Below are 26400 nucleotides of genomic sequence, written 5' to 3' on the forward strand. Positions count from 1 at the left end.
CCTATAGCTGGATTTAAAAAAATAAACTGGCAGGCCACTAGTTATATTCCATGGCACAAATATGATTTTATGGTTATAAAACACTGGTCAGAGACTAATAAGTAAATATGGAATACCTATATGGAAGTTATTACTTTGTAGAAAGTTAAAGGTGTCCAGATAAAAGGGAAATTCCACTAGAATATTACAAAGAAAGCTGAAGTTTGAGTTTTACATCATACTAGCATAACATCAGCATTTTGCAGGACCATGGTTTACACAACATAATGTACCATTAAAGGTGGAAATCTTAATGCTAAACAAACTATTTTGGATTTCAGTTCCCACGGCAACAGAACTTTACAAGACCTTATATTATACAGCACAGGACACTGGCAACATTAACTCATATTTGTAAAATATTTTGTAATCTACAGAACAACAGTTTTAGGCATGTTAGTGTGACCTGTGATGAAATGATGTTGAAAAATGTAATGTGGCCAAAAAAAAAAATTATAGTTTAAAAGTGAAATGTAACAAGTTATTTTCCAACATACAAGGTCTGTAATAGCATTTATATTTTCTTCAACTATAGAATTTTCCAATTCTAAACCCAAATCTCAGTGTGATGTTTCAGAGAATGGAAGACATTCCCATGCAGGATAAGAGTTAAGCATATGCTTAAGTCCCATTGAAGGCAATATCTAAAGTTAACCAGGTCTTTGCTTTCCGGAATCTGGGCCACTGTCATTTTCAGCTAATTGAGAATAATCACTGTACCAATTAGAATTCCATGTTGATTTTAAGTGACTATCAGAAGCCAAGAGCAGGTTCCCTCCCTCTCTCCCCACGATTAAAATCCAGTTCCCACCTAGGCTGGAAGCCTGATTACTGAGAATCAGTGAAATGACTACATTACAAGTTAAGAAAAACCCACTGAAAGGGAAATGGGATTTTTAGCCACAGTTTAAACCTCTGTTTGGTTTCCTTACACCAACTTAACATGAATGACAAAATTAACACATTTTGAATAAAGGAAGCCTTTATTGGAGAGCCCCAATACCCTTACCCCCATCAAATATGTTAAGAACTCACAATAATCCCCTATACCTCTCACTGGTCCTCCCACAAAACCAAGGAATACAGACCAGACTATAAATTTGTGAGGTAAAATACAGGCATTGTTTTTCTCCTCCAAAATTGCTTTCAGCTTCTCTTTTCCATCAAAAACCTCAAAGATTTGTAAAAACTTCAATGTTTAAAAAAATCTTTTGTAGGTTACCTTTAACGCTATATGTGCATTAGCAAATCTGACAAACTCTTGGAAATATTAAATTCTAATAATATTTTTGTGCCAAGTCATCGTACTCCTGGAGTAGTAATTTCAAAGACAAGCAGATGCGAGTCTCACTCCAGCATATTAGCTAGCAAATAAAGCCACTGCAGTTAACAGTGCTATAGTCCAATTTATTCCTGTTAGAGAATGACTCACTAGTGAGTTATGAAGGTCATTCACTCACGCATACAAGTGATCTATATTATATTACTGCCCACCATTATGGTTTCTATTTATAGTTCAGTTTATCTTCAGTTACCTGGCATTAAAATAAAAAACACTCATGTCAAAGCTATACTACATATTTTTATAATCCACTGCATCATTGGCCACTTACAGGTGACCTGTGCCAGACCCATTATCTCCTTATCCCAGTCACAACAGCAACACATGCTAGGAGGACATGAACGGGATGGACTATGGAAGTCTCCAGGCTCTTGCCATCACTACTTATGAAACATGGGCTTACCCTACATTTAAATTATATCCGCAAAGCTGTGTCAGTCAGGGTGTGAAAATAAAACCAACCCAAAAAACCCCCCCCACCATACACTCAGCTGACAGAGCTACGCCAATAAACCCCAGCGTAGAGAGTAACGTTGACAGGACAATGCTTCAACAGATGTAGCTAACGCTGTCAAGAAAGGTGGTGTTCTGACCCCAAAAGAAGAAACTCCTTCTGCCATAGTTTGCACCTATGCTAGGGGGCTATGCCAACATAGGCTCCATAGGATAGCTGTAGATTTAGACTCCAGGTGGTTCTCCCCCCCCCCCCCCCCGCCTCCATGTCCCTGCCCACTTCTATCATTGCAACCCTGAAGCTGCCCAGACCTCATTCCCTATCTTTAATGCTTAGTCCTCCACTTTCAACCCCGTAGATTACACCATGCACACTTCACCAGTGCCCTACACTCAATTTTAAGTGCCACCCAAAAGACACATTACAGTCTAACACACAGAAGCATTATTTGTAAAAAATGGAACTTGACATGCTTATGCTCACTTGCACATAATATTGCCTTTTCCTCCTCAACCTTAATTGTTTCCTTAGAATTGCAAGCTTAGAGACTTGTTTCCATTGCTTTTGTAGAGAGCCAATGCATGCCTCCATAACATACTGATGGTTGGCTGTAATCAGCATCAAGCTACTGAAATTCAACTGTTTTGGAATTCAGAGACAGTTATTTAATGTATGCATACGTAAGTTGTGGACAGATGTAATTTTATCTTGGTTTCAGACAGTTGTATAGATCAGGGGAGCACCAAGTTACGTACAAGCCCCTCCCCTCATATGTACAATCTAGGTTTTATTCTTCTAAAAAAATAAAATATTTACTGTGATTATATTAGTCATTGGGAAAGTCAACATGGCTTTTGTAAGGGGAAAATTATGCTTCACCAATCTATTAGAATTCACTGAGGGAGTCAAGAAGCACGTGGACAGAGTGGTCCAGTTGATACAACTTACGTGGAATTTCAGAAAGCCTTTGACAAGGTCCCACACCAAAAGCTCTGAAGCAAAGTAAACAGCCATGGGATAAGAGGGAAGGATCCGTCATGGAGCTGATTAGAAGATATTCCTACTTTTGTTTCCTAAATTATCAATTTTCAAAATGGAAAGGGGTAAATAGTTAGGTTCCCCAAGGACCTGTACTGTTCAACCTATTCATAAATGATCTGGAAAAGGGGTTGAACAGTAAGGTGGCAAAATTTGCATGATACAGTTACTTAAGATAATTACAGGTACAGCTGACTGGAGTTACTAGACGATCTCACTAAACAGGGTGACTGGGCAACAAAATGCAGATGAAATTCAATGTGGATAAATGCAAAGTAATGTATACTGGGAAAAAGTCCCAGCTATACATACAAAATGGTGGGGTCTAAATTAGCTGTTGCTGCTCAAGAAAGAAATCTGACTCATTGTATATAGTTTGGGGCAGGGGGAGGCGGGAATCTACTCCATGTGCAGAGGCACTCAGAAAAACCTATGTTAGGAACCATTAGGAAAAGGATAGATATTTTTTCTTACTATCATAATGCCACTATATAAAACCATTGTATACCCAGATCTTGAATAGTATATGCAGTTCCAGTCACCTCATCTAAAAAAAATTGAATTGGAAAAATACAGAGAAGGGCAACAAAAATTAGGAATATGCAACAGCTTCCAAACAAGAAGAGATTAAAAAACGAACATTTCAGCTTAGAAGAGAGGCCTGGCATAGGTCTATAAAATCATGAATGGTGCTGGGAAAAATAAAGTGTTATTTATCCCTTCATATAACAAACAAGAACTAGGGGTCACCCAATGAAATTAAAACAAACCAAAGTACCTCACACAATGCAGTCAATCCCCAAACCTCCTTGCCCATAGGATGTGAAAACCAAAAGCACAAACTAGTTTAGAAAATAAATTAGATAGCTTTGTGGAGGATAGGGTCATCAATGGCAATTAGCCAAGATGGTCAAGGACATAACCACCATGTTCTTGGGTGTCCCTAAACCTCCGACTACTGGAAGCTGGGACCAGATGACAGGAGTGGATCACTTAATTGCCCTGTTTTGTCCATTCCCTCTGAAACACCTTGTACTGGCCACTGTTAGAAGACAGGCTACTGGGCTACACCAGGGGTCCTCAAACTGTGGGTCAGGACCCCAAAATGGGTTCTGACCCCATTTTAATGAAGTCACCAGGGCTGACGTTAGACTTGCTGCGGCCCAGGTCTGAGACCGAAGCCCGAGGGCTTCAGCCCTGGGCAGTTGGGCTACAGTTACATGCCCCCTGCTGAGGGCAGAAGCACTTGGGCTTCAAGCTTTGGCTCTTCCCAGGCCAGGGTAGTGGGGCCATGGGCAGGGTCAGGCTCCAGTCCCTACTCCCAAGGATGTGTAGTAATTTCTGTTGTCAGAAGAGGGTCACAATTTGTTCTCTCAATTATTTGTTCTTGTTCAGAACTTTTTAGTAAACATAGGTGCTCAGATACTTACCCCGGGGGGGGGAAGGGGGAATGGTGTAACCTAATCTAACCAGAAGAGGGCAAAATTTTTCAGCCAAAACACTTCTCTAAATATGCAGATCCCAGTTGACCAAGTCATTTTATGAATGTGTGTTGATTCCGGTCAACTGCTTAAAAAAAAAAAGCAAGCAAATATTTTTCTTTTCGGGCTAGTACCTAGGAACCTACCAACATTTAGGCAGAATGGTGGTGCCCACTTTTTACTCAGTAACCCAGTAGTTAGGGCACTCACCTAGGATAAGAGACATGTGGGCCTGAGTCCCTTCTCCAGAGCAGATACTTGAATCTGGAAATGAGGGAGGCCCAGCTTCAAATCCCTATTCTGGAGAAGGGATTGAGCTCAGGTCTCCCACCCCCAGATAATTATTGGGTTATTGAATAAAAAGTGGGGGAGCGACACCAACCCACCTAAGTTTTGGAGTTAAGCTTGTGTCCCCTTGTGAATATAAACTTTTGATTCCAAATCAAAATGAAGCATCTGAATGGAACAAAACATTGTTTGACCAAACTGAACTATGTCAATTTTGATTCACTGAAATTTCGGGGGGGGAAGAAAGGGGTTGTTTTTTTTGAACTGCCACTGACAGGGGGAGGGGGGGAAATCAGTTATTCACTGCTGTAATGCTGAATCTAATGATAGCTTACTACAGTGCCTCACATGAGGAGCCCTGCCAAGTTGCAAAATTAGATTTAACACTATAAATGTCATCTTCTGTTGTTGAAATTAACAGACGATAATTCATCGTGTGCAATGTTATCCTGTTGGTATATTAGATATTCTAGAGACAAGGTGGCTGAGGTAATCTTATTGGACCAACTTCTGTTGGTGAAAGACAAGCTACAGAGCTCTTCTTCAGGTCTCAGATATTGCTTCACCCACCTTGTGTCTAATCGATCACAAAAGTCTGTTTTACAGCAGTAAAAAAAATACTGCAAGTTTAAGTTAAAAAGAAAAAACCTTGACAATATTGTAGTTCTTTCAAAACACACTGTAGCTTGGAAGTTTGATGTTAAAGCCACATACATGCACCATGCCAAGGTGTGTGTGTGTGTGTGTGTGTCACAAGAAAAAAAATTCTGTAAGCAGATTGTGCCTTAAGTCACTCATAAGAGCCAAGAAAAATACATATTGTATATAGGTGTTAAAGTGGCCTCAGTTGGCAAAGCAGGGATGACCACAGATATAGTTCTGTAGGCCATTCCATCCCTAGTGTTGCACATGCTTGGAAATGGTTCCTCAGTGTTCTCTCATACATTTGATAGAAGCAAAACTAGATGTGGTGGTGTATTTTTTACATTCTTCTTCTGCTGTGTTCAGCTGTCACTATAGGTCTTCCATCAACTAAAACTTCATCCTCTTCCATTCCTGTAATTTTAAATTGGAGATTTACATATTCATACATCTATGTAGTATTGGTGTATGAAAGATGAAGCTAGGTTGACAGAAGAGGCCAATTTATTTTTCAGACATTATGCAGAGAGTCTACCAAAACATGCTCCCAGGTACAAGATAGTCTTTGAATACCCTGTGATTGTATACTACCTACCCCAACCTGAGAAACACAGCTGTTTCACACTTATCTGCAAATGGCTGTTTGCCTACCTGAAAAGTATTCAAAACTACTTGTGATTTTTCTGAACCTCAAATCTTCACCTTCTTATATGCAGAACCCAATTGCTGGTTGTAAGTTTAGCCACAAGTATTCAGATTTTTACAAACTGAGTTAATCTTTTGTTGCTCTTATTCTGATTGACAGCTGAAAAACAAATTGAATCAGAAGGCTGAAGTGCTGATAGTGAAAATATTTGTTACACTTCTTCCCACAATCCATCTTAGTAAAGAAACAATGTAAAGAAGAATCTAAACAAACTCTTAAAAATAAAGTTTATAGTTTTAACTAAGAGCTCTTCAGCAGGGCTCCTCCTCCCGTACTACAGAGGCTTCCCCCTCTAATCTTCTACTAGGCTCCTCCCCTCCATTCTTCTAATCCTACACTGACATCCCTCCCTCCAATATTTCATCAGATTCTTCCTCTGTCTATCCAACTGCAAGTTCTTCCTCCAGCCCCTCTGCCGATCCACCACTGGATTCTTCCTCCAGCCCCTCCGCTGATTCCTCTGCCATTCCTCCACTAGATTCTTCCTCCACAAACCCTTCCTTTGATCCTCCATTAGACTCCTCAGGCAGCCAACTCATGACCACTGAGTAGGAATCTAAAGAAACATGCCCACTGCAATCAGTAAGTTAGTTCACCATTCTTAGCTACTTTGTCACTTACAAGTCAATGAAGTTGCATGTCATCTTAAAAATTTAAGACACTGTACCTATAAACATCTTCCTCCTTTATAAGTTGCCCCATTATCTGGCCACTTAAATAGGAAAGCAGCAATAATAAACGACTTCTATATGCTAACAAAATGGTTTAATATTTGTATTGAACAGTTATTCAAGTTATAGATGCTTTGTTTTAGAAGCTGATCACTAAAATGAAGATCCCATGTATTTAGGCATTTTTACTTTGTTATTTTTCTATATATTATACTGAAATGAAATAGTCTCAGAGTGCAGGGATGCTGCAGTTAGTCATAGGATTCCTTGAACTCAGTTTATGTTTAACTACTTAATTTCATACTCTGAGCAGTTGAGAAATAACCACAACCCTCATCAGTATCCCAGTTGGAAGCAACTCCCTTTTCTCCTGGATCATTAAGTGTTGCCAGTACTAAAGCTGTCATCCTCAGCTTCACTCCTTCACTAGAAGCAGAACACACTTCCTACCCAAAGTGTAGGAAGGGGAATCTGAAGAGCAATTTAAAAAAAAGGTGCTAGCTTCTGAATAGGAAACTAAAATCTTCTGACTCCTTTCCCTTTCCTCTTCATTTCTCCCTCGACCTTCATAAGCCTTTCTTCCTTCCTGCAGGTCAATGGGGCTCATCTCCGAAAGAACTGAAATTTGTTTTTTCATTATCAGAGAATCCAAGCCTCTTACTCCTTAAAAACTAAGGTAAAAGAAATACAAGACCATAAAAAAACCCACCACTTCCCTCTTCTTTAAAAGAATTAGAAAACAAGCTTCCCCCCTTTCCCAGAATTTCTTCATCTTCCCCATTGTGTTTTGCGTATTTTGGTAGACTCTGCACAACCTCTGGGAAATAAACTGGCCTCCTCTGAATCTAGCTTGATCTTTCATATGCTTCCATAGTATTGGCATATATGTAAATAGAAAGGCATGGGGAGAGGAAGGAAAAATGGGTTCTGATTAAGATTGTGAAAAGATGTTGGTGCATACGTGTTAGTTTATGGGACACTTCACTGCTCTCAACACAAATTCATGGTACAAATCTCTCCCCCAGACACTCAATCTTAACTGTACATGTGTACAGTGAACATGTAGTAGACAAGCTTCCTCTGACCCACCAATGCATTTTTTCCAAAGATTCCTATAATAAAGAATTTGTGCTCCTTTCCCATTCTGGAGTTATCATAAAAGTCACCTACTGTTTGCAGTAGTACTGCATTAATTCCTCTTCAGCTCTATGGAATAACCAGGTGGTCTCGTTTCTCACGTCTTGTGTGTAAACAGGCAGAGAATTCTTCTTGCAATCCTCAAGATGTTACTCCTTCTGGTTCCTTTAGGCAGTTCCAGGAGTGAAAGGCTGAACACAGGATGCGTTCCCCTTTTATGGATCAAAAGGGGGAAACCAGCTACACTTGCAGAGATTGAATAAGATCCATAGCAGATTTGCTGAGATCTTTTGTATGGCCGTGGGTGCCTTCACAAGCACACAGTTCATTGACATGATGCTGGCAAGCATAAACTTTTTGTGCAACTAATTATTTTCTTTAACTCCATGGTAGCCAGAGGCTTCGGAAGCTAGTTTCACTATACCTATTGCTTATGCTTTTTTTTGGTGGTGGGGGGGGTGTCATTTTTTCTGACTGTCATGCAGCACCAGACTTAGGAAGAAAGTGTTCTTACATCATACAGACAGCAACCCACATTTACTAAAGCAGAACTGTTGTGTGTGATTTATTAGTTTCTTCTTTTAGAAAGACCATAGCAAACTTGATATACTATTTTTAAACAAACCAGATCTTGATAGAGCAAAAACTGACCACAAAACCCTATGTGCAACAGCAAAAAGCAAGGAGGGAGACAGGTGAAAAAAAGACTTCTTAAAACATCCATCAGTTATAGTTTTCACTCCAATTAAAGTCAAATTACACATCTGTTATGTAGAGATGAATTTTAGCCACTACTCTGATGCACCACTACCCCCCAAAAGCTGCTGACTTACCAAAGAAGTCAAATGAGAAGGGGTCCCTTCCACCAAAAAACTCCCTAAAGACATCTTCTGGGTTACGGAATGTAAATCCATATTCAAATGGGCTGTCAAAATGACTTCCACCTGCAGAAAAAGGTCACATTTCACAACTCTTCACACTACAGAAGCACAAAATATTTAAGCTGTATGTGTTTCTAAAACAGAATTCTAGTTTTTCCCACAATAGTTCATTCCTGGCTCACTGGATAGATTCTCAATATATTCTTCAAACCACATTTAATACTGTTGAGTGAGACTTTCATGTTAAAATTCTCACATTCTGCTAAAAAGATCTACTGTATCTAGAATTACTGTAATCAGTTTTTCTACAGCAAAGGATGTATTCATCTTTTACTAATTGGACAGTCAAAGAGGTCATCTGTAGTTTATTAAACAGTTTCAATTTCTCCTTCCCCTCCAGTCACTTTCCAGATATCCCTAAAGTTAATAGTAGCCTACAAGTTACTTTTATCATTCATGTTCTTCTGCAGATTTCTAGACATCAATATTTCTCATTATACTTAAAGGTACACATTTGACTAAAAATGAAAACTCTTATTATTGTCTGAGTTTAAAAAAAAATCCAAGCTCTTTGTTGGTGTTGAAGTCTGCTGCATCTTTACTTCTGAATCAGTATAATCTTGTGATGGCTTAGTTGATAGTCTCACTTGCCAGCTTTTGATTCAAGTCAGTGGTTTTCAACTTTCGTTCTTGTGCAGACCCTTCAAAAGAAGTTTGAATGGAGGCACGGAGCCCTTTGGAAATCTTAGTCTGCAGACCCCCAGGGGCCTAGTGACTACAGGTTGAAAAATCACTGATTTACATTACACAAAGAATCTCTGACTTACACTTGGCAAATACAAGCTAAAATTACACACTTCAGTTGGTAAGACTATACTTATGATTGTAGAATCTCCTAAAAGAATTTGGGAAGAGTTTCTCCTCCGATTTATTATGCGACTACCTGATCGTCTTTCAAAAAGACGACTTAATTATTTTTTTTTTTTAAACCAACATGACTGAGTAAAAATGAAACTCAGTTTCTGCTTTGCAGGTTAATGTCACATTTGTTTAAAAAGCAACTGATAACTGGAATACATTTTAGAAAAATTGTAGTATCTTCTTTTGGTCTTATGTTTCATAACTTTTCAAAATTTAAATGTTAGGTCAAGTCTCCTCACTTACTTTGACTATACACACTAATTCAGATTTTTTTTTTAATATATATAAATAAAATATTGTTCTGGACTAGACAGGCAAATTCACTGGCTGGAACTAGTCCTATTAGGGTCATGTCAAGTTGCTACTCTATGGTATGTGCTAACACAACATCCCCAGTGGCTCTGTTTCTACATAAATTTAATTGCATTTAAGAATATTTTAGCTCTTATGGCTACAAATGCTTTTCAGAGCATGAACCAATCTGTAACTAAAATGAGTCTGCAGACTGGAACAGTTGTTAAAATCATTCAGATGATATGGAAGAAAAAACATGCCAAGTCTACATACCTCCACCTCCTCCATTTAAGCCTTCTTTTCCATATTTGTCATAGATGTCACGTTTTTTAGCTACAAAAAAAATTACATCAGTTAAGCTGCATTTGGAAACAGCAGAAATGCAGGATGCATCACTAATGTACTCAGCTGAATTTTATCACAGCAAGTTTATTTAAGCCATGTTTGTTGCAGAAAATGCAGAGTACAAATACTTTGCTAATCATCAAAGCACTGCGGGTGAAGAAAAAACTGTTCTTAAGTGTCAATAATTTAGTTCTAGTAGCTACTAATAAAGTGTCATGTTGACCATCTTGTTGACAATTTCCATTGAGAGATGCTTTAATATGCTGAAAGGTAGCTCTTCCTTGGAATGAAGCCTATGGTCTTCATGTTTGTATATTCAGCAAAATAATTGAAGACCTTGTGACAAAACTGATGAGACTTCACCACTGTGATATCAGATTGTGGAACGGTGTCTTTCAAAGACTGCTAGGTATGGATGCAGGATAGAAAAGAGCATAAGTGAAGGAGGGGCCATTTAAACACACAAAAAAGCTGACTGAAATTTATTTATTTGTTTGCCCTGTTCTGGAGTCCATAGATATGGAACTTCATTGTTAGTAATTTTTCCCAGGGCTTTTTTTTTTTTTGGGGAGCGGGGAGAGGAGAGAAATAAATCCAGTCTGCATTATAAGAGTTCAGGCTGCTGTCTCAGTAATAAAAGTTCAGAGTGAAGAGTTCTGCCAGATAGAACATCGGGCTTTTTGCTCCAGCAGCTCAGATACTATTCTGGATGTGAAACCAAGAGACTTGCCAGAGCATTTGACAAAAACTAGACACAGTCTGATCCAACACCTATTGTAGTCTGCTCATTGACTTTGATGGGAGTCTGATCAGGAACTTCAAGACCGTTTTTTTCCCCTGAACAGACAATCACTTTTAACAGTTAACGTATTGGGACACTAAGAATTTAGTAAGAACCCCATATCTAAAGGGATTGTGAATGGTGGCTGGTGCCTATAGAATAGGCACAATCCAAGTCCAAGACAAAATTATCTCGGATATTGAAAGCTCTATGAATTTCTTCTGGCTTCAAGTGCTTCACAAGTTTGCACATTACCTACAACACTACTTTTCAATAGAGTGATTTCCTGAAGAAAAAAACTGAGCATTTTAAATAGCTTGTTAAAAGAGGGAAAGACGACCAATGAAACAAGAAGCTGGGCAGCATAGAAAAAAGCAGCGGGCAAGAAACAGGAAGTCCTGCATGTGGACTGGCAGAACAGAAAGTTTATTTTGAGAACTTCATGTTCTTGAAACTACAGGCACAGTCTCTACAAGTCAAATATTCTTTGCATAGATAATACTTAACAGAACTACTCTTGCCAAAACCCATCTCTGTTCAAAATTGTAATGACAAAATAATGAATAAAATTATAGGAGAATTGATTGTATCTCACAGAAACACAGGGTTGGAAGGGACCTTAGGAGGTCATCTAGTCCAGGGGTCTCAAACATGTGGCTCCGCGGAGCTTTTTGCTGTGGCCCGCCAAGTTCCCCGCAACTGCTGTCCCCCCACCCCCCAGCACGCCTCATCCCTGTTCCTTTATCTACCTCCAGTCACTTCCCAGGGCCAAACAGCTGTTTGGCAGCACTTAGGGGTTTCCGGGGGGGAGCAGCGGGGAGCCACGTGCTCAGGGGAGGAGGTGGGGCAGGGGTGGAAAGAGGAGGGACAGAGCAATGTCAGTGATGCAGCCCTCAGGCCAACGTATTAGTCTTCATGCAGCCCTCCTGGTAATTTAAGTTTGAGATCCCTGATCTAGTCCAACACCCTGCTCAAGAACAGGGCCAATCCCCAACTAAATCAAAAATCTCCAACCACTCTCCTGGGTTAAATTAGCCACATTGAATCAAAGCTACAGTACCCGACGCATGGATATCAACAGTAGGATTTGTACAGACAGGTTATGAAAAATAACCAAGTTTTACATGCTACATTATGCTGAAATAACCATCTTAGTGCAACATGGAAGTAGTCGAACCAGATCAGACCAGATGTCCATCTAGTCCATTATCCTGTCCCTAACAACGATCAGAGGCAAATGTTTCACAGGAAGGTGCAAGAAACCTAGAGGATGACATTTATGAAATAAGTTGCCCACAGAGGAAGTTTCTGCCTAGCCTTTATAAATTAGACACCAGAAACCAAAACAGGATGCAGGGTGAACAAGTCTGTAGCCTGCCAAACCAAGACCTATTTTGAGAGACAGACTAGACAAAGGATGGTGCTGCTCTAGCAGAACTTTTCCCATAGTCACTTGTTACAAGTGAAGTTCACAAGGATATTTCTGGGGAGGAGGTCGTGTTACTCCTCTATTAACCTGAACATTGGAGAGAAGGATAGGTCCATCAATGGCTAGTAGCCAGGATGGGCAGGGATGGTGTCCCTGGCCTCTGTTTCCTAGAAGCTGGGAATGGCAACAGGGGATGGATCACTTAATTACCTGTTCTGTTCATTCTCTCTGAAGCACCTGGCATTGGCCACTGTTGGAAGACAGGATACTGGGCTAGATGGACCCAGTATGGCCATTCTTATGTAAAGCAGACAAGCATATGGAAAAATGGGAGACATTTCTATATTGTACATCTTATACAAATAGTCACATTAAGACTACCAGCAGGAATGAACTTCTTATGACCAACCCATGTGCAATGCATGTGTCTGGCAGGATTAATGTATATGGAATAGGTCAGTGATTCCCAAACTTGTTCCGCTGTTTGTGCGGGGAAAACCCCTGGTGGGCCAGGTCGGTTTGTTTACCTGCCGCATGGGCCGAGGGACGTACTGGCCACTGCTTCCAGCAGCTCCCATTGGCCTGGAGCAGCCAACCGCAGCCACTGGGAGCCACAATCAGTCGAACCTGCAGACGTGGCAGGTAAACAAACTGGCCCGGCCCGCCAGGGGCTTTCCCTGCACAAGCAGCGGAACAAGTTTGGGAACCACTGGAATAGGTGAAGGGGGAAATGCCCGATTGTACCAGTTTATTTTTGGGGGAAGCAGAGAAGGGAGAAGAGTGAAAAAGTGTCGAAGGATGAACTAGATTAGTAGGGGAAATGTTCGATGTGTTTAAATACACACACAGCTAGCTGATAAAGATCCTCCATGGTATAACATCCAGATATACATGCTATTTCTGATCTTTATTAGTATTTTTTAAAACACTTTAAAAAAAATGGTTAACAGCTCCAGTCAGTTATCTAAGGATACAGAATATAAAAGATGCACAAAACCTTTGGTTTATGGTTCAGATTAGCTGCTGACAATGCTCTGACAAAAAAAAAAAAAAAAAAAGCTTCCTTCCAAGTCAAGAATTTACATTGAAGGGAACGAAAGTGACCTCTTGCTTATAGTAGCTCATACTATATACAATGTTGATTCTGACCAATTCTAAGTAAATGTTTCCTACAAGGTTAATCAGTACAATATTAAAACTGATTAGAATTTAAGGCTCCCAACCCCCATAACAAGTAGTTTCAGACAATTCTAAACACTCTGTAAGCCTTATCAGCACTCTTATTATGGAGCCCAAAACAAAGCAAGACAACTGGAATTTCAGCAACTGCTACACTAAGTTTATAAAGTTAACTTTATAAAGACAAGTTAGACATAAATACACCACCCACACATTCTTGTGACAAGCCACTTGCCAGTGAGCCACTTCATGGATTCTTCCATGTACATTACCCACCATGCTAGGTGGGAAGGCTGCATAACCTGTTTAGGAGATTCCCTCATCATGTATCCCCTCTCCCACAAAATTTTGAAAGCTACAAAATTCTTAAAAAGGATACCACCCTTCTGACAGTGTATTAGAAATTAAATGATGTTATATTTAGAGTTACCCTATTGCTTGTTTTGACTACTGCAAGGAGAGAAAGGGAGGCTTTTGGTATTCAGCTCTCTCTTGCTGCATACAGCTGGCTAGTTGATAAAGAAAAATATTTGGACTAGTTATCCCAATTAATAGATCATGAATTAGGAAAAAAAAGGAGAATCAAGTGGCAAGAAGAAACTTTTAGGGGTTTAGGAGGAAGTATGACCACCATGGCTAATTGATTCCAAGGATATATTTCTCAAAATTCCATGCTTTCAAATCTTTATGAACTCCTGTAGAGGATTCATTCTTAATCACAGGTCTCTGTAGACTCAGGATTTAACATATAGGCTTAAACTGTTATATCAACTCAAAGTATTTCTTATGTCACGGAATTTCTCCTCACCTCCCGGCACCACACTGTACAACTATTTCCACTTCTTTCCAAGAGACCAAACTAATTGCTCACCACAAAAAAAAGGGCCATTTGTGGACCAATTTAAGAAAACCCCTTTAAAGCACTATGCTTCAACATTTCCACTACAGCATTCCATAACCAAAGATTACCTGCTGCCAAGATCCCTTTTAAGACACTTACCATCTGACAAAACCTCATATGCTTCAGCTACTTGCTTGAATCTCCTCTCAGCTTCTTCTTTGTTGTCTGGATTTTTATCGGGGTGCCACTTTAAAGCTAGTTTGCGGTATCTGAAATGAAAAGGGAAGATAAATCATACTCTATTTCAGTAAACTGCACTCATAAGCTTCCTCCCTGTTTCTGAAAAAAAGAGATTGGAAACTATGTGTCACTCATTCACTTCAGTCATAAGCACCAGATAGATATACACAAGAAATACAGGTATCAAAATAGGAAATCATGAATTAGGACACTTAGTTGCTCAAATCTTATTTGTAGACCTATTCCAAGAAATTTTGCTGATAACACAGATTATCCTGCAACTTAAGCTATCAGGGTACCCTCCAGTTTTGCTAAAGAAATATTTTACTGGAAATCAATTACTCCTGGGTGCTGCTGACTGATGGAGGACTGTTTGCAGCTAAACTCCTTTAACCACTTGTGATTCCCTCTGTTCTCCCACTAACCTTGCTATATCTGAGTGGATTGGCTGTGACAGAGGCAATTCTTGTAAGAGAAGAAAAGTTAGCCCTACCTCCTCCTTTGCCAATAACTGAGTGGAGAACTGGGTTGGCATGTAGGAAGGTGGAAGTAGGGAGGGTACAAAGAAACCTCTTTGCCCAAGCCAGTAGATCTGGAGGCCACAGACTGTTGCTGCTGCATGCTCTCCTCAGAGAGCTGACAAACATTCAAGTAGGATTTAATGCTATATTGTAGTAGCAACTCTTTGCATGTTTATAAGCAGTTAGTGTGTTTTTGGTGGACAGACAACACTTAGAGGAACTACATTGAAAGATTTGGAGGCTACACCATATGCACAATTCCTAGCCAGAGGAGAGTACCCCAAGAGGAATAATTTGGTGTAAAACAGTTTTACAGTCTTGTGCCCCTCAGTATTTAAACGTACAGATTATATCTGGGGTAGTTTTATGATCGAACACGAGCATAAGCTTGAATGTTTGAGTTAAGTAGTTATCCATACAGGTATGCATACCAAATTAAAGTGCTCATCCACTATCAGGGTTTGATCAGCATAAACCTTCTATACTAGGCTGTGGCAGGAAACTGATACAGCATGTACAAGTTACTGGAAACTAGAAATGCTGCATAATATTTAGCAGCCCGTGAAAGGAAGATGTTCCACAAGGAAAGCTTCCTCCCTGTTTCTGAAAAAAGTAATTGAAAACTATGTGTCACTCATTCACTTCAGCGTTGCTGCCAGACAGCTATTTTATAGCTGCAAGTAATGCACAAAAGTCTAAATTAAAAAAGGTGTATCTGATTTCTCTAAAAAATTTACTAATAAGGTGAACACATTCAAATTTAGGAGATATTCAATCCATTAAGTCAAAGCATGGAAAACTGATCTCATCCAATAAAAACTGTTGAGTTAATTTCCAAAGAAGTTGCTTTATATACTTTTTTTTTTTTTAAATAGAGGAGGAGACTTCATCTTTGTTTGAGGCATTCTGAACATTTTGCAATGGGAAGGAAATGGAGTCAGAACAACTTCAGCTGATTCACACAGCAGATGTTGCCACTACCTGTGCCATCTCAGAAGGGAGCACTTCTAGGTACCATGCAGTTAGAGTACTTCACAGCTTCTTCAGCCTAACAGCTCAAAGTTATTCTTGCCCCATTCAGTGCTCTGTGGAAATCACCTTTAATACTATTTGAAATCTTTACTCCACATTTTGAAGAGGTATCTACAAACTGATTTACAATGATAATCTGAAGCCAGGTAAAAACCTAGTATAAAAGGAAGTTGCATATAGCATGGTAAGCCAATTCTCAAATGGTGGACCATCGTATACTTCCAGGAAGTCCTCAGTCTGGGCACATTTCAGAGTAGCAGCCGTGTTAGTCTATATTTGCAAAAAGAAAAGGAGTACTTGTGGCATCTTAGAGACTAAGAAATTTGTTAGAGCATAAGCTTTCGTGAGCTACAGCTCACTTCATCGGACTATTCCTGAAAATTCCAGAACCTTAAGGGTTTCTAGAAGCTTTCTGCCCAAAATCTAAAAAACAAGCTCCTCTCCACACGCGTTAATGGCTGCATCAGGTCTTTTATTTGTGTTTGTTCCAATCTGATGAAGTTTGGAAGTGGCATCAGTTAATGGACAGATAGTGCACACAGCAGTGCAGCATCAGAATGCAAAATGACTGAAGTAGTGGGTGTTTGCAGGAAGCAAGAGGAGATTTGGTACTGGTAAACATGTAGTCTACACCAAGGGAGAGAAAAGAAAATTGAGAGGCCGAAGCCAAAGAAGCATGAGGGAGCCAAGAAAGGTTCTAACCTGAAATGATCTTCAATAGAAGGATCAGAATCTACAGAGTTAAATAATTTAGTTTAAATGAGACACAAAATTGGCATAAGTACACTAGAATGAACAGCTGATGATCTAATCTAGTGCATTTTACATAGACTGCCTCCTCCATTTCATAAAACCCCTATCTGAAAGTGACTGACAAAAAAGTATAGAAGTTTATCTTTTTTTTTAAAAAAAGAGCTTGGGATCAATTTTTAGAATGGTTAATGTGCTTTATTAGCATTCAAAGGTACCTTATGAAACGTTTCTCCTGATATGTGCACATAAAATGAAAGATGGATTTTCTGGAGCACTGCTGATCTCACTAATAAAGAAACTTTTCTGAATTACTAATTACCAATACCAATAGATTAGAAATTTGATATCTAGAGATCAAGTGTATACATTTATTTATGAGAAGGTGTGCAAGATTTGACTTGAAGAAAATGGTACTTACGCTTTTTTAATGTCTTCTGGTGAGGCATGCCTATGCACTCCTAGAACATCATAATAATCCACCATGTTTTAACAGTTGTCTTGTTAACAGCAAGTCCTGCAATTACAAGAACCTATTACTAAATGGGTACAGTACTACTACTGAGTAACATGATTTCTCTCCCTTTATATGATTTAATAGAACTGATTTTTTTTTTTTAAATCCAACATATCCTACACACAGTAGTACAAGGAGGACTAGTCTGTTCCTATGTTGATAGGAAAATAAGTTATAATGATGCAATTTGGTTTTAGATTCTCCAATTCTGTCATTTAGGTAGATATCTACATTGGACTAGGCAGGGAGTTAAGTCATTTCTCATTAGTGAATATGAAGTACTGACAGTATGTAATTGGACATGACAAATTTTAGCATGCAAGAAAATATATTAGATCTATTGCTATTGTGGTCACTTTTTACGCAGTACGTCTATAATGATAGGCCAGTATGAAGTCTGGCTACCCTATATTTGCAAAAAGGAAAGGAGTACTTGTGGCACCTTAGAGACTAAAATTTGAGCATAAGCTTTCGTGAGCTACAGCTCACTTCATCGGATGCATTTGGTGGAAAATACAGAGGGGAGATTGATATACACTCTGTACCCTATATTTGCGTAGCACCTTCTTCATACCAGAGAACTGCTGCCATTGTAAGGCCTTGTTTACACTACCAGGGTAAGTTGACTTAAGTTACACCACTCCAGCTACGTTAATAACATAGCTGGAGTAGATGTAGCTTAGGTCAACTTACTACTGCGTCCACACTGTGCTGTATCAACAGGAGATGCTCTCCTGTCTACTTGTCTTACTCCTCTCATTCGGGTGGAGGACTGGAGTCGACCGGAGTCGCTCTGTGGTTGATTTAGCAGGTCTTCACTAGACCTCTGCTGCTGTAGCAGCGTTGATCCCTGGTACATGTAGATAAGTCACCCTTCAAGGAGAGCATGCAGAACACAGTTGCCTCAGAAGTCTGCAATGCTGCCAAGTTTTTTTTGGTTTGGTTTGGTTTTTTTTTTTTTTTTTTTTAAAAACACACCCACCCACCCCTAAAGGAACTCGACAGGTGCAATTTCTAGTAGCCATTCATAAGATCCCAAGGAAGCTTCAGAATGGTATTCTTTAAAAAAAAAGTCATAAGTCACTTGAGAACCAATTCAGAAAGTTAAATTTATCTTAACATGTATATCCAAACCCAGCCATGAAGTTACTACAGACAATATTGGTCTATAAAGCATTATTAAATTCAGTTTGCCAGTCATTCATCTCTTTTATTAGGAAAAAGTCAAATGAGAAGGACCGACTAGTCTGGCTCAAATCTAGAAGATAATCAGCCAGCTTGAAAACAAGATTAAGATACCCAAATGGAGTTTATTTTAAGATTAAGATTAGATGTTTAATAGCCAAACAAACAGTTAAGCATCTTATGGTATGTAATTTTAGTGAACACATTTTGACTTATTTGGCCTAGAGCAATAGTCTTGTCCAGTTTAAAAAAAGGGCCATGATATTTTTGGTCACTATTAAGAGACACATATTAGAGAGTGTTCATGTAAATAAACTGAATGGTCTCTGGAGTACGAGTCTTTCTGGAATCCTGCCAGAGACCTCAGCTAGCTTTTACCTCCTTGCTTTATTCTGTAAATAATTTCTACTCCTTTCAGCATTAAAACTACCCCTGCTTATTCCTCCACTTTAAGCTTTCCAGTCAGTCATCTCTGAAACCAATTGTTCTAGTTCTGGTATTTTTTTTAAAAAAAGTTTTAAATCCTGAATGACAATTCAATGGAACATCAAGCCAACATTTAAGAAATCATGAAATACAAAGTCACTCAAGTTAAATGGCAAAACTTCATTAACACAGAGTAAAGGTTGCTCAGTGATAGCTCTTGCCCTTCCAGAATGTTGAGTTCAGCAAAACTAAAATTTCTGAAAACCAGAACACAGAGTTAAGGTAAACATCCATACAACCATGACAGGTTTCAGAGTAGCAGCCGTGTTAGTCTGTATTTGCAAAAAGAAAAGGAGTACTTGTGGCACCTTAGACTAACAAATTTATTAGAGCATAAGCTTTCGTGAGCTATAGCTCACGTCATCGGATGCATTCAGTGGAAAATACAGTGGGGAGATTTATATACACACAGAGAACATGAAACAATGGGTATTACCATACACACTGTAAGGAGCGTGATCAGTTAAGATGAGCTATTACCAGCAGTGGGGGGGGGGGGGGGGAGAAAACCTTTTGTTATAATCAAGGTGTGCCATTTCCAGCAGTTGATAAGAGGACCAGTGGTGGGGAGAAATAGTTTTGCTTTGTGTAATGACCCATCCACTCCCAGTCTTTATTCAAGCCCAAGTTAAATTGTATCCAGTTTGCAAATTAATTCCAATTCAGCAGTCTCTCCTTGGAGTCTGTTTTTGAAGTTTTTTTGTTGAAGAATAGCCACTCAGGTCTGTAATCGAGTGACCGGAGAGACTGAAGTGTTCTCCCACTGGTTTTTGAATGTTATAATTCTTGACGTCTGATTTGTGTCCATTCACTCTTTTACGTAGAGACTGTCCACTTTGACCATGTGCATGGCAGAGGGGCATTGCTGGCACATGATGGCATATATCACATTGGTAGATGTGCAAGTGAACGAGCCTCTGATAGTGTGGCTGATGTGATTAGGCCCTGTGATGGTGTCCCCTGAATAGATGTGGGCAGAGTTGGCAACAGGCTTTGTTGCAAGGATAGGTTCCTGGGTTAGTGGTTCTGTTGTGTAGTATGTGGTTGCTGGTGAGTATTTGCTTCAGGTTGGGGGGCTGTCTGTAAGCAAGGACTGGCCTGTCTCCCAAGATCTGTGAGAGTGATGGGTCGTCCTTCAGGATAGGTTGTAGATCCTTGATGATGCGCTGGAGAGGTTTTAATTGGGGGCTGAAGGTGATGGCTAGTGGCGTTCTGTTATTTTCTTTGTTGGGCCTGTCCTGTAGTAAGTGACTTCTGGGTACTCTGGCTCTGTCAATCTGTTTCTTCACTTCAGCAGGTGGGTACTGTAGTTGTAAGAATGCTTGTAGATCACCTACAAGATCTCTATCAAGCATTCTGTGACAGTGATATGAGATCTGGGTTTCAGTTGTCCCACCAACCAACCTGCGTGCATTACCAAAGGAAAAGAGTACATATGTACCTTGAGGTTCCAGTCTACATCATTTGTATCCTGCACAATTCTGTATTGAGAGTAGTCTGTGGATTTAATGATGGGTGGGGAAAGAATAACTAAGTGTTACCCTCTGTTGGAGTACGAAGGGGCTGTAAGAGGATATAAAGTGGTTGTTAAAATAGAACAACTGCAGAATTCTGTCAGGAGAGCAAGCTCAGTGTTTCTATAGGGCAAATGCAGGAACTGTATTACAGTGAAGTGGAAAAAAGTGTATGTGATATGAACATATTGGTGCATTGCTCAAAGAGGACAAAGTCAAGGCTGTGTGGGTGCTTATCTTACCTCCACTTCCTTGTTTTCAGATGTTTTAGTTTCACTGAACTTTATGTTAAAAAGTACTTTCAGCCTCCTTTATTATGAGGAGTGGCCAAAGGTTACTTGCTTGCAATAAGAGTCCAGATGTGACTATGTCCAACACAGGACCTATGGTCATGGGGGCTCTAAGTACCCATATAGAAGAACGTGAAATACTCATTACCATTGGTGGCCCTCTGTGTCTCCACTTCCTTACATCCCTAATCCACAAACTACTTGTTTGGAGGAAATAATGAATTAGCAACAGGTCTATTTTGAATGTTAGGTCCATTTTCCCAAGGTAAATACTATGATTGGGTGCAGCTGAACTGAATGTGGAACATTCAACTGCAAATGTAGACAAGGACAAACTGTGTACAGTGCCATCTCAAACAAAAAGTAACTTGATCTGTGACAACTTTTTTCTAATTCATTTGAAATTACACTACAGTGGCATAGCTGCAGCAGCACTTGTAATGAAGACACTTATGTCTTATTCTTGAGTCAGATGCATACAGGCTACTAGTGAAAGTTTGCCAGCATATATGGGCCACCTACAGTTAACTTCATTGTTAACTGAATCATCAGTTGAACTGCACCCAAGTACTGACTGGAAGAGAAGAAAATGGATAGTGAATGGATACTAGACATTAAATACACACCACAGAGAACCAAGTATAAATTAAACTGATTCTTTGTGAAATTAGTTGAGAATGTAAAGTTACGAGATAGAGATATTTATTTTCTATAGCCCTAGATATGCATATATGATTAGTGTAGTTGCACTGTAAATATTTTATGCACAAGGAAGAAATATCAAAGTTACCATACCAAACTTAATGTTGACATGTCCTCTCTTTAGAGAGTATTTAGCTGTACAACTAACATTATCTTTGTTTTTGTATGGCATATGTAAATAACTCTAGGAAAGCCAAACCGGGATTAGCTTTTAAAAGGATTTTGCTAGTTTGTATAGCATAATATAAAGTTAAAATGTCTAAGTTACCATATTTTATTCACATTTGTTTAGAGCAATGCTATTTAAAATAGCCAAGGTATGAAACCATGAGGGGAGCATGTGACAAAATGAATTAAAGAACCTGTTCAGTAGTTAGTTCTTCTTTATAGTTTGAAAAAAGTTAGAATTGCAGCAAATGTATGAAAGATTTAAAGTGCTAGTGAAACTGCATTTTCAAAATGAAGTCACCTATTGTTCACAAGTTTAGCAAGTATGGAACAGATTTTACTTCAACTTCTCAGTCATCACAACTGTCAAAAGAAAAAAACAGCACAAACTTTCAGCCCAAGTACAAAGTTCCAAGCTAATGTGACCATAAATAAATAAATAAAATAAAATCCTACTGTTCGTGGGGGCAAGTGAATGACATTGCATATTAGAAATGAGGATGAACACTATGGAGCATCATTAATGTAAAAAAAAAAAATGGGCAGGGTGAAGTGATTTGAATCACCACTTCATCTTGTTTTGCACTTTACTTCACTCATGTTCCTAGAGAAAAAGTTGATTCTCATTGGCTGGCATGATCTGGTATTTTTTCTAACCAGAAGGATGCACTCTATACACATTTATTTAAGCAATTACACAGCTTTACATACACATCTTTGGATTTTTTACATTTTTATTACACTAGAAAATGGTGAATGATGCATTTCTTATTTACTAAATAATCTGCATGTGACTGTCAAGCTGCATTTGGATGGAAATTGAAACTGAATTAAAATGCACAAAGACACCACTTTACAATTTGATTTAACTATTCAATGTTACTGTAATTGTGCTGGCCACAATAAGTTTAAAATGGTTTGCATTTAAAAACGGATTAAAAAGTATTATCTGTAATTAATCAAGCTAATTGTTCCCAGTCATCATATCCTTTGAGGTTTTAGAATTGGAAGATCTAATCCTTTTAAATCTAAACGTTATTCACAGATTGAACAGATTTTTAACTTCCTATCAGTTTCTCAACTTTGAATGAGCAATTAGTCACTGAACTGAACTAGCTGAATAAACTAAAAAGAAAGTTCTTTACACCTGCAGAAAGGACTACGCTACAAAAAGCTGGTTTAGCACTTCAAACTAGTTCCAGGTGACTGGCCAGTGACATCCACTAGTTCAGTGGTGAAATTTAGGCCTTAATATAGGTTGCCATACTTCCCAATGTTTAGAAGCCATTTAAGATTTATACCAAAAATCCAATTTTAAAGGAGTTGTTTAAAATTTTTATCCACCCCGATAATGGGTTATGTTATTTAACATGTAGAAACTAAAATTGAAAGTACATTTGAGTATTTCTCAGAAATGGTTCACATGCTTTACTAGATATGCCAGTACATCTAATTAGAGTTCCAAAGTCCTCGCAAACATCTTCTTACAGAAAGGATATACAGCAGAAGTAACAAAAGCAATCCTAACTAATGACTGCTGTGTCCTACAGTAGTCATAACTCCAGTTTAAGGTTATATAATCTAGAAATAAGCAACTATAGGGAAAACAAGAAAAGCAGGATGATTGTATGACAAGCTAGGTCAAAGGATTCTATGATTAACTTTTCATACCAGTAGGAATTGTGCCTTTCAGAGAACAGCTGACCTTTTCTAGAAATAGGAACTAGTCCTCATTTTTAAAAACACAGATTTAACTTAAGTCTTATTTGTCATTGGGTGGTAATGACTATTTAAAGTCCCCTCAAGGAGCAACTATGGTTCATCAGTAAATTGAACAAGTACTAGAAGTCAACTACAACTGAGAAAAATTTCTTCACCTTTATTTCTTTTGTACTATCATCAATCAATCATGTTAGCTCAATTGACTGATGTAACATGACTGAAAAAAGTCCCTCATTAGATCATGCATCTGATGAAGTGAGCTGTAGCTCACGAAAGCTTATGCTCAAATAAATTTGTTAGTCTCCAAGGTGCCACAAGTCCTCCTTTTCTTTTTGAAAAAAATCCTGTTTAAGACGCCAGCTAACAAATCTGAAGTTGAGTTAGCTGGTTCCCCTCGAGACTAAAATGCAGCCAGTGAGGGTAAGGTAACTTGAGTGAGCTAACAACTGAAACGCACCACCTTTCTGCTTGTCAAGAAAGGCCCTATGACAGAGGGTTACTGAAAGGCCATGAACTGCCTGAAATTGTGGGAACTGGAGTATCAATACCATGCCTAGTACTGCCCCAGATGTTGTTAACCTAAAATGCAGCTACTTTGTTCTGGGCTACGTTTGAGAGAAATCTTTAGGGGATTTAGTAATATCCTAGGGACGTTAGGGGTGTTTTTATTTTAATATATTTAGTGTTGGCTGGAGAAAAGCCTACAAAAAACTTCATATAATTGACATTTTCCCCATGGTACATTTCCATCAAGACAGAGGCCCTGTATTAAGCACAGCTTGGTCTACAATTTCCCTGAGACCTGGGAAGTCTGTCCTTTTATTAGAACATTTAAATGTATGTCCAACACTTATGGCAGCATGTACAGAAACTGCACCCCCAGCTAGCACGGGTATAAATAGCAGTGGACACAGTGAGTCATGGATTAGGCAAGTAGAGTGCCCTACAGTGCCTGAACCCCCTAGAGAGTACACCCTACACAGCACCTCAGACATGTACACTGCTATTTTTAGTACTGTTGTATCCCACTGCCTTCCCTTGCTGGAGCCTTTCCTCACTGCATGTAGCTACACATAAGCAACAAATGTGGACACAGCCTGCCTTTCACGGCAGCGTATAGCTACATGTGTTGTGCCTGTACTCTGTACATAGCTGTAAATCTTAGGTGGCAAGAAGAGACCTGTGAGGCTTAGTCTTTAACATAACCTGCTTGTTTTGTAACTACAAATTGTCTTGTCTTCACTGGGATTTCACTTCAAGTTAGCTAACTGGAGTTACGGATACATCTTTTTTTCCTTGGGAAGACAGCTATAATGATGCTGAAGAGGAGTAGACATGTCTGGGGGTTTGGATTATAAAAGAGCGAAAGTTTATAAAAAAGTATTTTGTCAGTTGGAAGTGTAAATTAAGCTCCTAAGGCTTCTGGCATTTAATGCAGTAAAGCAGATTTAATTGGATTTACAAGCACTCTAGAGTAAAGGATAGAAATTCTTTTCTTTTCTTTTTTTAAAATGTGGACAAGGCCTAAGGGGAAAGTTCTTAGGCAGTAGCTCTGTATCTTTGGAACCAAGATACACCCATAGAAGTGTGCACGAGGTCCTATATCCACTATTTTAACTTAATGCATCTGTTTTGTAAAGACTGCAATTTAAGCTTTTTATTACCCCCCAATTCAGCAGTTTACTCAGCCCAGTACTGACAGGAGCTGGGAATAAAGCCTGCAAGCTAATTATTTAAAGATTATAGGTGAAACTTTGTTAGTTCTCTTTTTGTGTGGGCTGCACATTTCTTTATGTGACCCTGTCAGTCTGAGTCGAAACTGGAATGGAGAATGCGAGAGAGACCAGAGTCCAGTCAATGCATCAAGGGGCAAGCAAACTGCTGGTGCATGGACCCTTTCCAATTAGCCTTCCCATATATGGCTGTTAGGTTTGTTTACTAGCTTTGGCATCCAAATATTGTTGCTTCACTAAAAAAAAAAGGCTCAGTGAGTTGACTGCCCTTTACAGAAGGAGCCTGGGTGTGAAAAGTGCCCTCCATACTATCATGCTAGGTCAAGAAAAAGAAGAATCGCTGTATAGCTCAATTCTCAGGTGCAGAAGAGACCCACAACTCAGACAAAATCCATTTGAATGCATTTTCAGCTAGCATGAATCCAGATGTTTTTATTTAAGTAGTATCCACGATATGGTAGGTGTTCACATTGTTAGGAGGAATTATGTATTGATTTCAAGGTGTTTTCTCTTCCTAATACATTTACTCAGAAGTGCTGTTGAAAAACCAAACCAACAGACCTCCCACCCTAGAAACAATGTTGAGAATATCCAAGTGGATCCCTAACCTTCCAAACATATACACCTCTACCCAGATACAACATGGTCCTCAGGAGCCCCCCCCCAAAAAAAAAATCACAAAAAATACCTATTTACTCTCTTATAGGTGAGACCGCATTATATCAGGGTAGGGAGAGGAACTGCTCCCCACCCCAGCTCACTTCCACTCTGCCTCCGCCTCCTCCCCTGAGCACACCACCATCCCTCCGCTTCTCCCTCCCTCCCAGGCTTGCCACACCAATCAGCTGTTTGGCACAGGAAGCCTGGAAAGAAGGGAGAGAGGGAAAAAAAGCAGAGCAGCAGCGTGCTCAGGGAGGAGGTGGAGTCGAGCTGGGGCGGGGAGTGATTCCTCTGCGCCCTCCCTCCTTACTTGCTGCGCCCCCCCCCATGCTCCAGCTCACCTCTGCTCTGCCTCCTCCCACGAGCACACAGAAACTCTGCTTCTCCTCCCTCCCAGGCTTGCCACACCAA

The 26400-nt window shown here is 39.3% G+C and overlaps 1 protein-coding gene across 6 annotated transcripts in view; it reads right to left on the bottom strand.

The window, feature by feature from the left end:
- The window catches only part of DNAJB6 (DnaJ heat shock protein family (Hsp40) member B6), a 98766-nt gene that overhangs the window by 57737 nt on the left and 14629 nt on the right, over nt 1–26400 (bottom strand). For 5 of the 6 annotated variants that reach the window (XM_038388622.2, XM_043509643.1, XM_043509641.1 and 2 more), the window contains exons 2-5: nt 17434–17529; nt 14629–14738; nt 10168–10227; nt 8632–8742 (exon numbers count right to left, since the gene is read on the bottom strand). In XM_038388622.2, coding sequence (XP_038244550.1) covers nt 8632–8742; nt 10168–10227; nt 14629–14738; nt 17434–17498 — 346 coding nt within the window. In that variant the 5' untranslated portion in view covers nt 17499–17529. Of the gene's footprint in view, nt 1–8631; nt 8743–10167; nt 10228–14628; nt 14739–17433; nt 17532–18277; nt 18443–26400 lie in introns of those variants that run through there. The other variant, XM_043509642.1, reaches the window with a different exon arrangement.

Source organism: Dermochelys coriacea, chromosome 2 (genome assembly GCF_009764565.3).
Source record: "Dermochelys coriacea isolate rDerCor1 chromosome 2, rDerCor1.pri.v4, whole genome shotgun sequence".
NCBI lineage: Eukaryota > Metazoa > Chordata > Testudines > Dermochelyidae > Dermochelys > Dermochelys coriacea.